Consider the following 13,365-nt stretch of genomic DNA (forward strand, 5'->3'; position numbering starts at 1 on the left):
AAAACATCTCCTCAGTATTTACCAGCTGCCTTTCCCCAGAAAACACTGTAAAAAACATCTCCTCACTATCTGCTAGCTACCTGCCCCCAGAACACACTGTAAAAAAACATCTCCTCACTATCTGCTAGCTGCCTGTCTCCAGAACACACTGTAAAATAACATCTCCTCACTATCTGTTAGCGGCCTGTCCCCACAACACACTGTAAAAAAACATCTCCTCACGATCCGCGACCTGCCTGTCCCCAGAAAACACGGTAAAAAACATCTTTTCACTATTTGCCAGCTGCCTGTCCGCAGAAAACACTGTAAAAAACATCTCCTGACTATTTGCCAGCTGCCTTTCCCCAGAAAACACTGTAAAAAAAACATCTCCTCACTATCTGCTAGCTGCCTGTCCCCAGAAAACACTGTAAAAACACATCTCCTCACTAACTTCTAGCTGCCTGTCCCCAGAAAACACTGTAAAAAACATCTCCTCACTATCTGCTAGCTGCCTATCCCTAGAAAATAGAGGATGGATACCCGACCCGAGCCCGACGGGATCCGACAGGACCCGACGGGTTCGAACAGATTTTTAGAAAGGATGCTTGGGTTCGGGTCGGGCTCGGTCACATCAGCGAGATAAGGCATTGAACATTTTGAATTTAAAACAGCTTATTATGTAGGTAACCATTGGGCATGTTTCACCTGATGCAAATGTTCGTTTTTGGATTAAAATAAATGTCAAACATCCGTCTTCCTGTGTGCAGAAATTTGTTAAACTAGCTGTGACAACGAAAGACGTGCGTATTAAGCTACATGTGGCAGCGCAACGATGGAAGATGTTAAAAAGAAGTTGGCCGCAGGAGATTTTAAAACTATTGAAAACGAAGGAAAGTCAGCTGTGTGGAAGTATTTCTACTTAGTTGTCAAGGCCGATAGTGATGAAGTGGAGTTCTCATGACATATGATAGCAAGAGGACCGGGAATTCCGCCCTGCAGCGTCACGTGGATAGAGTTTGTAAGTCACCTGGGCTACTGCAGCCGAGCATCACTGCCTTTACTGGTAGGCCTACCTCAAGAAAAATCCCTCAGCAAGCCAAACAAAAACTGAATGAAAAATGCGTTGAGTACTGCTGTAAAGACATAAGGCCATTTCGTTCCATCGAAGGAAGGGGTTTCATTGAGTTGGCCCAGCAGCTTATTAACGTCGGTGCTACATATGGTTCAGTGGCAGCCCAGGACGTAGGGCCTACTGCCTGACCCCACCACTGTGTCAAAACGGTGCCGTGAGCTGGCAACAGAGAAACGCACAAAGCTGGTTGACCAGATAAATGGCATTCTGACTGAGGTGAATTACATCGGAATGACAACGGATATCTGGATGGAGGATTATCACAAACTAAGTTACATGACCATCACTTGCCATTTTGTGACCCGAACATTTAAAATGATAAGCACCGTATTGACAACAGCTGCATTCCCACTGGAAGAGTCTAAGACAGGGGAGAATATTAAGAGAGAAATCATCAGACTTCTAACGCAGTATGGCCTGGATATGAGTCTGCTGAATAAAGTGGTGAGGGTGACAGACCAAGACTCAAACATCATCAGTGCCCTCAGATCATATCGAAGACTAGACTGCCAGGATCACCTTTATAATACGGTGATGCGACACGCCCTGGACCCCACACAACTGACCCAAGATGCCCCGACTGTTGCCAAGACTCTGCAAGCTACGAAGTCACTGGTCAAGTATGTCAAAAAGACGGGCATGGCAACTTTGCTGTCAAAAACAGTCATCCAAATGGCAGACACGAGGTTTAGCACGGTATATCTGACCTTAAATTCTGTCCGCTCGGTTTATCAAGAACTACACTAAAAACTAGATGAGCTTGCAGAGGGCTGGCGGATCGATGCCATATCTCCAGATGTCCTTGACTTTCTTGTCGAGTTCCTGCAACCATTTTATGATGCCCAGCGTGAACTTGAAGGGGACCAGTACCCAACCATAAACCTGGTGTTTCTGTGGTTTGAGAGACTGAAGCGTCACTGCAACAGAAAGACGACTGACAGCCCCCATCAAGCCATCATCCGCGAGCGGCATCTCAGTTGGATTTTGCGTAAAGTGGAGATCCAAGAACTCCCAAAAATTGCAACTTTCCTTTAACCTAAATAGAGCCAGCTCCGAATGTTGTCCTCTTCAGAGAGAGACAACCTTCACCTGGAGGTTCGGAGACAGCTCAGTGACCTCCATACTGAGGAGGCCACCACTGAAGGACCTGCGCCCAAGAAAGCTGCAGTTGACTTTGAGGAGTGGGAAAATGTACCTGTGGCAGATGCCACGGACAAAGTCAAGATGTACTCGACTCATAATCACGCAATGCAGGATGACAGAGATGTTTTGGGCTGGTGGAGAGATCAGCAACTCAACTACCCGAAGCTTAGTGTCCTTGCCCGCGGCATCCTTGCCATTCCAGCCAGCAGCAGTAGCAGTGAGCGCAACTTCAGCGCTGCTGGCAGGGCCATCGAGCAGAGGAGGACAGCCTTGAAGCCATCCACCGTTGATGCAATCCTTTTTCTGCATAAGAACATGGATTGGCCTAAACTTTGATGAATGGATTATGTAAATAGATCCCATGTTGCAGTTTAGTCTATACAGTTTTCGAGGAAAATGGTAAGAGTGATTTTCATGTCAATAAGCTCCATTTGTGATACGTTAATGTTATCGCTGGGGATATTTCTGTTGTGTTATTTTTTGGATTTTGTTCTGTTAGCTTTGCCCATTTTTGATAGGGCTATGTTAATTGAATTTCAATTGGCTATGATTGGGCCTCTTGTGCGCGCCTGTGTTAATGCCGCTTGTTGCCCCTTGTGCATTGATGCGCTCATCTGTTGACATTAACGAATGCCTTCCTACAATTGCTTAATAAAAGCGGGCTTTCCACACAAACAAACGTACATGTGTCATTAGTATGAGAAACAAATGCAATTTTAACTGTGTCGGGCTAGGGTCGCGCTCGGACATAAATATCTTAATGCCTGTCGGGCTCGGGTCGGGTTCGGTTACTGCTTTGTCGGACGCGGGCCGGGCTCGGACAGAAAAATCCGGCCCGATCCGCATTCTACTAGAAAACACTGTAAAAAAAATCTCCTCACTGTCTGCTAGCTGTCTGTCCCCAGAACACACTGTAAAAACATCTCCTCACTATCTGCTAGCTGCCTGTCTCCAGAACACACTGTAAAAAAGCATCTCCTCACGATCCGCGACCTGCCTGTCCCCAGAACACACTGTAAAAGGAGGAAGGGAACGCCTCCGCAGCCCCTTTGCATCCTGGGAGGTGACGTGGACATGGTGGAGGATTACAGATACCTGGGTGTCAACATCGACAGCAGGCTGAACTGGAAGGTCAACAGTACTGCTGTTTACAAGAAGGGGATGAGCAGACTCTATTTCCTGAGGAAGCTGAGATGCTTCAACATGTGCAGCAGGATGTTGGAGATCTTCTACCAGTCTGTTGTGGCCAGCGCTCTGTTCTCCTCCATCATCTGCCGGGGCAGCAGAATCGGAGCCAGTGATAAAAACAGACTGAACAAACTGATCAGGAAGGCTGGCTCCGTGATCGGCTGCAAACAGGACACATTTGAAGCTGTGGTGGAGAGGAGGTCACTGAACAAACTGTTATCTATCATGGATAACCCTGACCACCCTCTCCACCCCACACTGGTCCAACGGAGGAGCAGCTTCTCTAAGAGGCTCCGACAGTTTAAATGCCGCACGGACCGCTACAGGAAATCATTCCTACCACAGACAATAAAACTCTTCAACACTTCATCCCTGGGTGCTAGATGACACTCTGAGACACCACAATATTGCAATAAGGGCAACCGGAACGATTGGTTCATTTACATTTTTTAGCATACTTATATTTAAACAGTTGCACATTTTGTTTTTCCGATCTTGTATATACTTAAATATTTGTTCTTACATTCTTTTATTTTATTATTATATTTTGTTATTATAATTATTATAATTTCATGTATATTGTATGTATGTATATTTTGTGTGCTGCTGTAACACTGTAATTTCCCATTTTTTTGGGATCAATAAATATCTATCTATCTATCTATCTATCTAAAAATATCTCCTCACTATCTGCTAGCTGCCTGTCTCCAGAACATACTGTAAAAAAACCATCTCCTCACTATCTGCTAGCTGCCTGTCCCCAGAAAACACTGTAAAAAACATCCCCTCACTATTTGCCAGCTGCCTGTCCCCAGAAAACACTGTAAAAAACATCTTCTCACTATCTGCTAGCTGCTTGTCCCCAGAACACACTGTAATAACAGCTCCATGAAAAAAATCTCGGTCTCTGTAGACAGCCCAGGGTCTGAAAACTGCAAAAAAATATATATATATGCCCACCTGCACCACAAGGCATACACAAAAAGCGTTCCATCCAATACCCGACCAGAAGGATTTGGGGGTGGGGGAATAGTCTCGTTTTGTTTAAAAATACCTTCACGGTCAACAAGAAGAACGTCACCCAACATCAACTAGTGCACCTTTAAGGGCTTGATACATTAAGCATGTGACTAGACAAACTTCAAGATAATGAACTACACATTGTAGTACACATGTTGTGTAGTTTCGACTGCCTTTTTGTGTTTTGTTTTGAGTTTTGATGTCAAGTTGTTTGTAGTATTTGATGAAAAATGAATAAATTATTGCTGTCAGTTAACTGCGTTATTAACAGCTGTAAGAGCCCATTAGTGCCCTTTGTATAAATAGGAACCAATCGTTGGTTCCTCGGGTGCAACCCGGAAGCACATACAGTTTTTTGACCACACGGCTACACACAGACACACACGCACAGCAACACCACATAAGCATACATAAAAGCAGTAATTGCTCTGGACTATTAACTTATATCTCATGGAAAGGAATAGAACCAATGGTGTTAATTGCAAATATGACTTGGACTTTCATTGATCAAAAAAGGTCAAAAGTGCGTCAGTTACTCTACCCGTGGAAAGGCCCATCATGGGGTTAAAGCTTGGGCTTAGCCTCTACGACGGCGTTAACGCAAACCCATTTTAACGGTGTTAATTTGTTTTTATCGCAAGATTAATGTTCTTTTTGGCCTGGTAAAATTTGTAGTTTTTTCACACAACTAGTAATGTTAGAAAAACTACCACACCACACCGGATCTAGCTAGACCGGAAACAAAACAACAGGCACGCCGCACACTAGTCTTTTCTCCACTTACTTAACCTTAATCTCAACCCAAAGCTTGCAGTGCCCTCTCCCCGGCTGAGAGTCACCTACAGTATTCTGACTGAACCACCAGCTACCGCTGACCTGAAGCAGCACAATGCGGGGCAACAGAGGCGGTGTTGAGGAACTCTTTTGCATCTCAACACATCTACTAAATGCCACTGATACATATAAAACAAATAGCAATTGCCGCTCCATAATGTTTTTTTACATTTAGCTACTACAAAGAAGCTTGCTGCAGGTATGCTACAAAAAGAGACCATGGGCTGTTAATGTACATTTCTCAGCAACAGGTGAAAATAGAAGCAAGATTGCACAATAACGTTAAAACGATTTCAAACTTTTGGCGAGGAACAAGTGAGTTACCTGTGTGTGTGGAAACAGCTTTATCTCACGCATCTGTTTTGATGTTTAAATACATTGCCGTACCATTGAGAATAGGTAAAAATGTGTGATTAATTGCGAGTTAACTATGAAATTATTGTGATTAATCGTGATTTAATATTTTAATCGTTTGACAGCACTGAAATAAATACTTTAATAACAAAACAAAAAAGCAAAGTCCTTAGAGGTGACACAGAGACATCAGAGAAATGTTCTTTATCTGCAGAGTTTCATAGAAACATAGTCTAGTCTTATGCTTTACAAGCCTGCTCTGTAGCTGGGCTCAGGTCCGTGTTGGCCAAGGTTGGAGACTTTTAGGTGGAAGTTGTCGGAGAATTAAGGATTTTATCGCAGTCAAAGTTAGCAAAGTAGTCCAATGAAAGGCCTCTCATGGCTTTGGATGTCCAATCAGGATGAGTTCTGAGCTCCAGAATGACTTGAACGGGCATCTTTTGAAGGATGAGAGAGTCGAACGATGTGCCACGAAAGAAGGCCTGCATCTTGAAACGCTCCAGGTTACGAAGCCGGTTCAATGGGTTCTTGCACAGAAGCTACATTGATTAAGAGGAATTGAAACAGATACATATGTTAATATTTCCATCAGAGGGAGAGTGCACATCAAAGAGTGGAGAATCACGTTAACACACCTCGGTGAGCAGTAAGATGAGAGCAGAGCTGAAGGTCTCAGGTAGGACATAAGGATACTCTGTGACAGTGTTCAACATGGTTCTATGATCCGGCTCTGCAGGTACTGGAAACTGCAAAAAGAAAGCTGCTTAGACAGATGTACACAAACCCCAATAACCAATGATTAAGCTATTAAAACATTAGGTTTATGTGCCGTCACCTCTCCTGTCACCAGTGAAAACAACGTAATGCCAAAAGACCACCAGTCCGCCGCGTGGTTGTACGGACCCCCACTTAAAACTTCAGGAGCTGTTCAGACAGAATGGGAAAACAAACATAACTCAGACAATGAAATGGTAGAATCCAAAAGACATAAAATGCAGCATAGTGGAGCAACAAACACCATACAATTTGCGTCACAGGTGCATCACATTCATAACTGGGTTAACTGAATCCAATGGGAGCAGAAGGCAGCTGGGGCTCCAATGTTGGAATGTGAAGCATACAAAATGTAGCTCAAACAGTCACAAATGACACTTCTCTCCAAATGAGAACATGAAACTAAATCTCACCCATGTATTGCATGGTCCCACATATCGTAAATGCCCTTCCTCCTCGTTTCAACCGCCACGAGAGTCCAAAATCAGAGAGACGAAGGTGACCTAAATGATTGAAAATAACTTGCTGAAACTGATGTAGCACTACACACTATTTGATGAAGAATCTTGAATGTTCGCTTATGGTCAGAGTTTTTCTCATTAAGTGATTAATTGTATTTGCATTGTTTTTTTAATTTAGTGGCAGGCTTATGAGTAACACCCATGTCCTACTAGGATGTGTGGTAGTTTGTGCGTTGGTCATATTATTGCTGTGGCAATTCTTTCTTTGAAGATTAACAAGGTTAACACAATTAATCTAATGACCAAAATGACTGTTTTAACAAGCCAGAGGTTAGCAAGCATTACCTTGATCACTTAAAAGAATGTTATCCATCTGAAAAAAAGAGTACAATTATTATCATAAAACGTTATAAATACACACATATATGGATACGGACAGTACATATCAAAGATTATACCTTTACATCTCTGTGTATGATCCCTAAGTCATGCAGAAATCCTAGAAATCACAAACAAAAGACAGAGGGAACATGTTCATGTTTAAATTCTCTTTTAACACAGCATCCAACTCTAACCTGATGTCTGTGTCTAAAGGTCACCAGGTCACCATGATAAAATACAATTAAAGTACCATTTAAACAAGCCATCAGGACTTCTGTAAGGTTGTGATGTCAGAATTTTACTGGGGGGGGGGGGTGTTGCGACGGGTGCTTGAGCCTTCCTCTTTTCCTCCCAAGGCCAAAGTGCCCTTTTTTAAGAAGAAGAGTTAACAATACGGCTACAGTGCTGTTACAGTCATTCCCCGGTTGCAATGACAGCAGAGAGAGAAATCCCAGAAAACGCTGGCACAATCAGAGCAGACTGCTTAAAGAGACAGGTGCTAAACATAATGTTTCAGAGACAGAGGTTGAATACAGGTAAATTCAGACAGACGATATAAGAAACAGTGGGCCTTTTGAACATTAAAGTTCATATTCTTAATGTAATAAATGATGATACTAACCCAGCGCACTGCCCAGCTCCGCAGCAAAAAGCCGAACCACATCCTCCCCAAACCGGCCCTTCAGTAACCAGTAGGTGTACAAGTCTCCCATGCTGCAGTAGTCGCACACTGCAGAGGACAATACACACACACACACACACACATCTTTTGTCGTTTTAAAACATCTACAGAGTTAATACAGGCCAACAGCCTCTGAAATAAAAAATCAGAAAGGAGGGAAGCCAAACATAAAGATAAAGATATGCGCATCACACTGTTGATCTGTAGGAAAATGGAGAAGTAAGGATTGAAGTAAGGTTGAATTCAAGTCAGAACCACACATGCACCTGTCTTGTTAGTATCCTGTTGGCTGAGTTTTATCTTTTAATTCACTTTAGCTGGATAGATATCAATGTACTGTATGATCATGGTTGGTAAACACTGGGAAGTCATGCAGGCCGCTCAGCATCTGAGCTTTACCCAACCCTCTCATTAGATGGCAGTGTACCTCTTCGATATCTAGCACTGAGATTTATTCAGACTGAGTGATGGAGCATACTTTATGGTACTACGGGACCAGAAGGTTCTCTGAAACATAAAGAAGAATAGGATAGTTCACGGGAAGAGGGGTTGAACTGTGCCAGCGTTCATACTTATACTATTAACTCACTAATGAAGAGATGGCGCTGTGCCTGCCAGCAGTCCTGCAGATTGTGGATGAATGGGTGTTTGAGCTGCCGCTGCAATTCAACAGTCGACACACACAGAGTGAGAAGGAAAATAACACTGAGAGATGGACAGGGAACCTCCTACAATCCAAATGATATACAGAATGTCCAAAAGAGTAAGGACAGAAAAATACTGAATCCGTCAGACATCATTCAAACATTTACCTTTTTGTTCTTTGATCATAACTGCAAGTCGGGACATCACTTTGAGTAGCCATTTTTAAATGTTTAATTTAGATTTCACTGTCGAGTAATATAACTTCTAGTCAAGTATGTGAGTAGGTCTGAAACTCATAATTCTTTCCGTCATAGTTTAACCTGATTATTTCCTTGATTCGCTGATTTATTTATTCGTAGTTCTGAAAAAGCAGCCATCATTAAAGGTCAAAGTAATGTTCTTACATTGCTCGTTTGAATCAAAAACATTCATTTACAACCATAGGCAATGATAAGAACAAGCGACACATCTTTATTGAAATGATAAATTGATAATCAAAGTAGTTTTTTCAGTCCATTAATCAATCAATCAACAAATGTGGTTGCAGCTTATAACATAACATAAGCATAAGAACAGTAAAGTAACAGTACTTCTACCTATACTGGAACAACTGCAAGTTTAGCACCGTGATACCTGAATGATGACTTCTTCTTTTGACTGCTCCAGCACTCCATGCTTCAAGATCTCTGACTTTGGTAGGACCTGTGCAACAATGTGTAAATGAGTACACAAAAAGTACTTTATACTGTTGTTCTTGTTGCTATAGTACTACATATCATGGCAGAACTTACTTTAACAGCATAGGTCTTCTCTTTAGTACTGTCCTTCACTTTCAGGATGGGTCCATATGAGCCTTTGGCTATGAAACCCAGGATCTGTGAGCACAGATGTAATCTCAATGTTTCTACTTTTATTTAAAAAAAATAAAAATAAAAACCTGCCCCACCTGCAATATCGCAGGCGGGGCCCCATTTTGGTTAAAGGTGTGGTGCTGCAGAGACGTCCTTCAAATTGTATCCTACATACTAAAAATAAAACAGTTTGTATTGTACAGATCCTTGCAAAAATCACACTACAAATCAGTCATTTTAATATTTTTAAATGAAAATGAGAATAATAATACAAAAATATATCGCAATTGCAGTATCAGTCAAAAATAATCCCAATTAGATAATTTCTTCATATTGTGCAGCCGTAGGTTGTGGTACCTGGAAGTGATCTCGTCCAGGAAGTTTACAATGTGGAAACTCAGGCATAAAGACAGAGATGGAAGCTGGATGAGTTGTCTCTGTGTCCCCTGGAGGCAGCGGGAGTGCGGGGACGGGCGGGCTGCTGTCCGGTCCCACAGGCCGAGAATACACCGCTGAGTGTCCGAGTCTGTGTGTGATGGAGACCCCCACGTGTGAGACGAACCCATGACTGAGTCGACGCTGAGCTGCTGCTCCCTCTCTCTAGACAATGTAAAAATAATGCTTAATATTAGCATGAGGGGTGGAATGTAATTAATTTAATAAATTCTTTAAGTTTGATTGCATGCCACTTTATACTATACACTTTTTACGACATTATTTCAGAGCTAAAGTAACTTAGCAGATGAATAAGCATTTGATTAAAATACTTAAAGGTCCTTAAATACTTTTGGGAAAGAGACTTCAGATATGGTATTAGGGACTACTAAGGTCTATATAAAAGCCCATGTCATGATGACCTTTAAAATGTAATACAATCTGCTACATCAAAATGATCAAATCAAAATGGTCATATGATTAAATGTATGTGATTTCATAAGCTAGGCTACATGCATGAATCATCAATTCCGTAATCACCTGCATACACATATATTTATAGATAAATAGACATCAAATCTGCAGCAGCTTGATTCAGTCTAAGAAACTGTGTAGGAAATGACGTTTTAAACTGTAAAAAAAATAAAAGACACATTTTCTAATGATAATATTTTAAACTGATAATCATGCAACTGATTGAAAGGAAGGTCAATCCCTTACAACTCATCAATAGCTCTATTATTGGCAATACCTTTATAATGGATTATACACAATCTGTGCATTTGAGTCTCCACGACATGGCTCTATTTCTATCTCACTCCCTATCTTTTAAAGACAGAAACCTAATTGTACATTTTCTAAAAATGCTTCAGAAAAAACATCCAATGCACGAGAACAACATTGTGTCACTGTTGCAAACATCTTTATAACCTATTGATTACTTATTAGCTCACGTCTATACCCATGATGAATGAGCATGTAAATACATCCAATCAGACTCACCTTACTGTTTTTACTGACAACGCTACCCATAAATAAACCAAAAGGATTTCACACAAAAATGAGTAAAAACAACAAATTCCTCTCTTTTTTTTTTGTCCGTGTCGCTGGGCCACTCCAGCCTCTGGTCCACGTGTTGGTGTGTTTTTGTGTTTCTGTGTGAGGGGGAGAGAGAGAAAGAGAGAGAGAGAGAGAGAGAGAGAGAGAGACCTCTGCACAGTCATTCCGCTCCAGTTAAAGCTGTCAGATTAATGATAAATTATCCCATACTTTGCGACTCACAGACCTTTGATTTTTTTTATTCCATCCAAAAACCCAAACACCACTGAGAGGCTATAACACGTTTTATTGACAGATGAACAATAAATCACAGAGCTGATAGAAATCTTTTGTGATATGATCCATTTAATAGAACAGGCTTAGCAGCACGGTTATACAGGCAGTTCAACAGAAAACAACCGTGGGGTTACAAAAATATCAAAATACTTTGCATAAAAAGTGCTTTAGTAATAAAATTACAAAACATACACGGCTAGTAGCTTAACTGCAACATATTTTCTTTTCTGTTTTTTTGCCACAATACCATCAAACCACATGTGAAATTATACAGCATATTATATTTAGTTGGCTGTTTTTGATATATTGCACTGGGGTGACATACAGTAAAACAGCAAGCTGAGGGCATTCATTAAAGGAAAAATATAAAATAATTTTTGGGAAAAGGCCTTCCTGTCGAAGTGACACTCATACAGCCATGTAGAATATATTTAATTGATAAAACATATACTGATATATTTACTTATGGCATTTCAAAATTATTAGATTTTTTTTTTAACAGCAGACAACGGTCTCCTATTTATTCTAGCAGAGAACTGTGTTCCTGAGCCAGCAGGAAAAGGTGCTCTGTCCTGCATGTATAGAAGCAGAGGAAACGGGAACAGAGGAAGTGCTAGCTACACACTGACAATCTTCCTCGCTACATTTAATGCAACATAAGTGGTCATCAGTTTGTGTATGAAATGCAGAGTGAGATTTTATTGGCACACAAACAAGATGATAATAGATATTTGGTCAAAATGGCACCCTGGTAGATCCTGGAGCTGTTTAAAGTTCCCTGCAGGGATTTTGGCCATAAACTCAAATCTAAGACACATCAAGAGTAATTAAAAAAAAAAAAAAAAAAAAAAAAGGAGACTTTTAAGTTCAGCAGGCTCATATTATACAGTAAGGTATCCCCATAAACTATTTGAAATGCTCGACAGTATCCCTTTTGCATTGTGATCCACAAAGCAAAACTGATGTCGGGACCCCTTAGGGCAGTTTTTCCCTGATCCTTGTACTGAGGGAGTGTGGCAGCTGCTGCAGTGGATCATCCAGCCCAGCTCGGACTTGAATGTGCGAGTGTCTGTGGCTTCACTTGCGTCGACTGAAGATGCTCTTCTTGCTGGAGCTCTTGTCTGCAGTGCTGAGGCCGATGAGGAGCCGAGCCTTCTCGTCCTCCTCCTGTTGCTGCAGGCTGTTGTCCGACTTCCCTTCAGACACCTTCCCCCGCAGGTCTGAGCCCGAAGCAGGCTTCAGGCGCAGCTTCTCCTTTATCATCTGAGCAACCAGGAGCAATAAGAACAAGTTCAGATAAACTGAATTTTTCAATGTCAGGGCGAATGTATGTTGTCTTTAGCTCCTAGTCATTCTCGGCAATAGTAAATTGATTTTAACAACTGACAGCACGCTGTCTGCAAGGAAGGATTATTTTAAACTGCTGAAAGAACTTAACAATAGCTCGGGGTCTCAGCATAATGTGGGTTTCACGCAGTGATCATTTGATAAGCAGAGGAGAGTCAAAGTCATAAATGTTGTGTACCTGTGCTACAAGCGCTTTCCGGCTGTCCCTTTTCACAGCCATGGCAAAGTCAAGCCACGTCCAGGTATTGTTATGGTACTCCAAACAGGGCAGAACCAGGTTCAGGTCCTTCCAGTCCACGCTACTCTTCTCTCCCTGAAGAAGGGGGATTTAAATAAAGCCAAACATCAGTTTGTCAATGAAAAAAAGTCAATTAAACCTACAATAACTGATGGTTTTTTTTGCCTTTTGGACATCAGAAGCAATCTGTAAAAGTCTTTTAGATTAAAATGGTGAACTTGATAGCAAACAGTTGCTATAGTTTTCATTCATCTGGAGTTGTGTGTGTGTGTGTGTGTGTGTGTGTGTGTGTGGTTTTGTGTGTGTCCACCTGGTGGATGTAACTCTTGCTTTTAGCTCCATTTTTGGTTTAGAAGGGAAATATCTTGCTCTTCAGCTTCTAAATACATCAATATGAGTAATATATGAGTATGAGTATAATAATATGAGTAAGGTAAACCCACTGCACACTACCTGATGAGCACCAAACAGACAGACAATATTAACAACCTGGGTGTCTTTATGGATGGAGCGATGTCGATGGAGCAGCACATTAATCAGCTTGTTAGGAGCTGCTTTTTCCA

At 41.5% G+C, this 13,365-nt stretch overlaps 3 protein-coding genes across 7 annotated transcripts in view; 1 reads left to right on the forward strand and 2 right to left on the reverse strand.

The window, feature by feature from the left end:
* The first annotated feature begins 2,164 nt into the window (after positions 1–2,164).
* LOC117942069 (zinc finger BED domain-containing protein RICESLEEPER 1-like) lies at positions 2,165–2,716 on the forward strand. Its single transcript, XM_034867374.1, has one exon. It carries the CDS (start codon positions 2,171–2,173, stop codon positions 2,591–2,593), a length of 423 nt encoding a protein of 140 aa, XP_034723265.1. The 5' UTR covers positions 2,165–2,170; the 3' UTR covers positions 2,594–2,716.
* Positions 2,717–5,836: 3,120 nt separating this feature from the next.
* On the reverse strand, positions 5,837–10,987 carry rskra (ribosomal protein S6 kinase related a). The gene is made up of 12 exons (XM_034867973.1): positions 10,885–10,987; positions 9,805–10,047; positions 9,388–9,471; positions 9,230–9,298; positions 8,541–8,610; positions 7,892–7,999; positions 7,347–7,387; positions 7,234–7,261; positions 6,841–6,930; positions 6,489–6,577; positions 6,289–6,399; positions 5,837–6,192 (listed from the first exon to the last, which is right to left on the reverse strand). Exons 1-12 carry the CDS (start codon positions 10,912–10,914, stop codon positions 5,956–5,958), a joined length of 1,200 nt encoding a protein of 399 aa, XP_034723864.1. The 5' UTR covers positions 10,915–10,987; the 3' UTR covers positions 5,837–5,955.
* Positions 10,988–12,155: 1,168 nt separating this feature from the next.
* Positions 12,156–13,365, reverse strand: part of LOC117941930 (protein KIAA0100-like) — an 18,607-nt gene continuing 17,397 nt past the window's right edge. For all 5 annotated transcript variants that reach the window (XM_034867168.1, XM_034867170.1, XM_034867167.1 and 2 more), the window contains 2 exons: positions 12,743–12,877; positions 12,156–12,480 (listed from right to left, as the gene is read on the reverse strand). In XM_034867168.1, coding sequence (XP_034723059.1) covers positions 12,295–12,480; positions 12,743–12,877 — 321 coding nt within the window. In that variant the 3' untranslated portion in view covers positions 12,156–12,294. The remainder of the gene's footprint in view (positions 12,481–12,742; positions 12,878–13,365) is intronic.

Source organism: Etheostoma cragini, chromosome 3 (genome assembly GCF_013103735.1).
Source record: "Etheostoma cragini isolate CJK2018 chromosome 3, CSU_Ecrag_1.0, whole genome shotgun sequence".
Classification (NCBI taxonomy): Eukaryota; Metazoa; Chordata; class Actinopteri; order Perciformes; family Percidae; genus Etheostoma; species Etheostoma cragini.

Excerpts from the sequence above, each read along its gene's own strand:
- rskra (XM_034867973.1), bottom strand. The coding sequence starts at position 10,914 with ATGGGTAGCGTTGTCAGTAAAAACAGTAAG. Across the intron at positions 9,472-9,804 it reads CTGGACGAGATCACTTCCAG|ATCCTGGGTTTCATAGCCAA; the intron begins GTACCACAACCT and ends CTGTGCTCACAG. Across the intron at positions 6,578-6,840 it reads TGGGACCATGCAATACATGG|CTCCTGAAGTTTTAAGTGGG; the intron begins GTGAGATTTAGT and ends CTGTCTGAACAG.
- LOC117942069 (XM_034867374.1), top strand. The coding sequence starts at position 2,171 with ATGTTGTCCTCTTCAGAGAGAGACAACCTTCACCTGGAGGTTCGGAGA.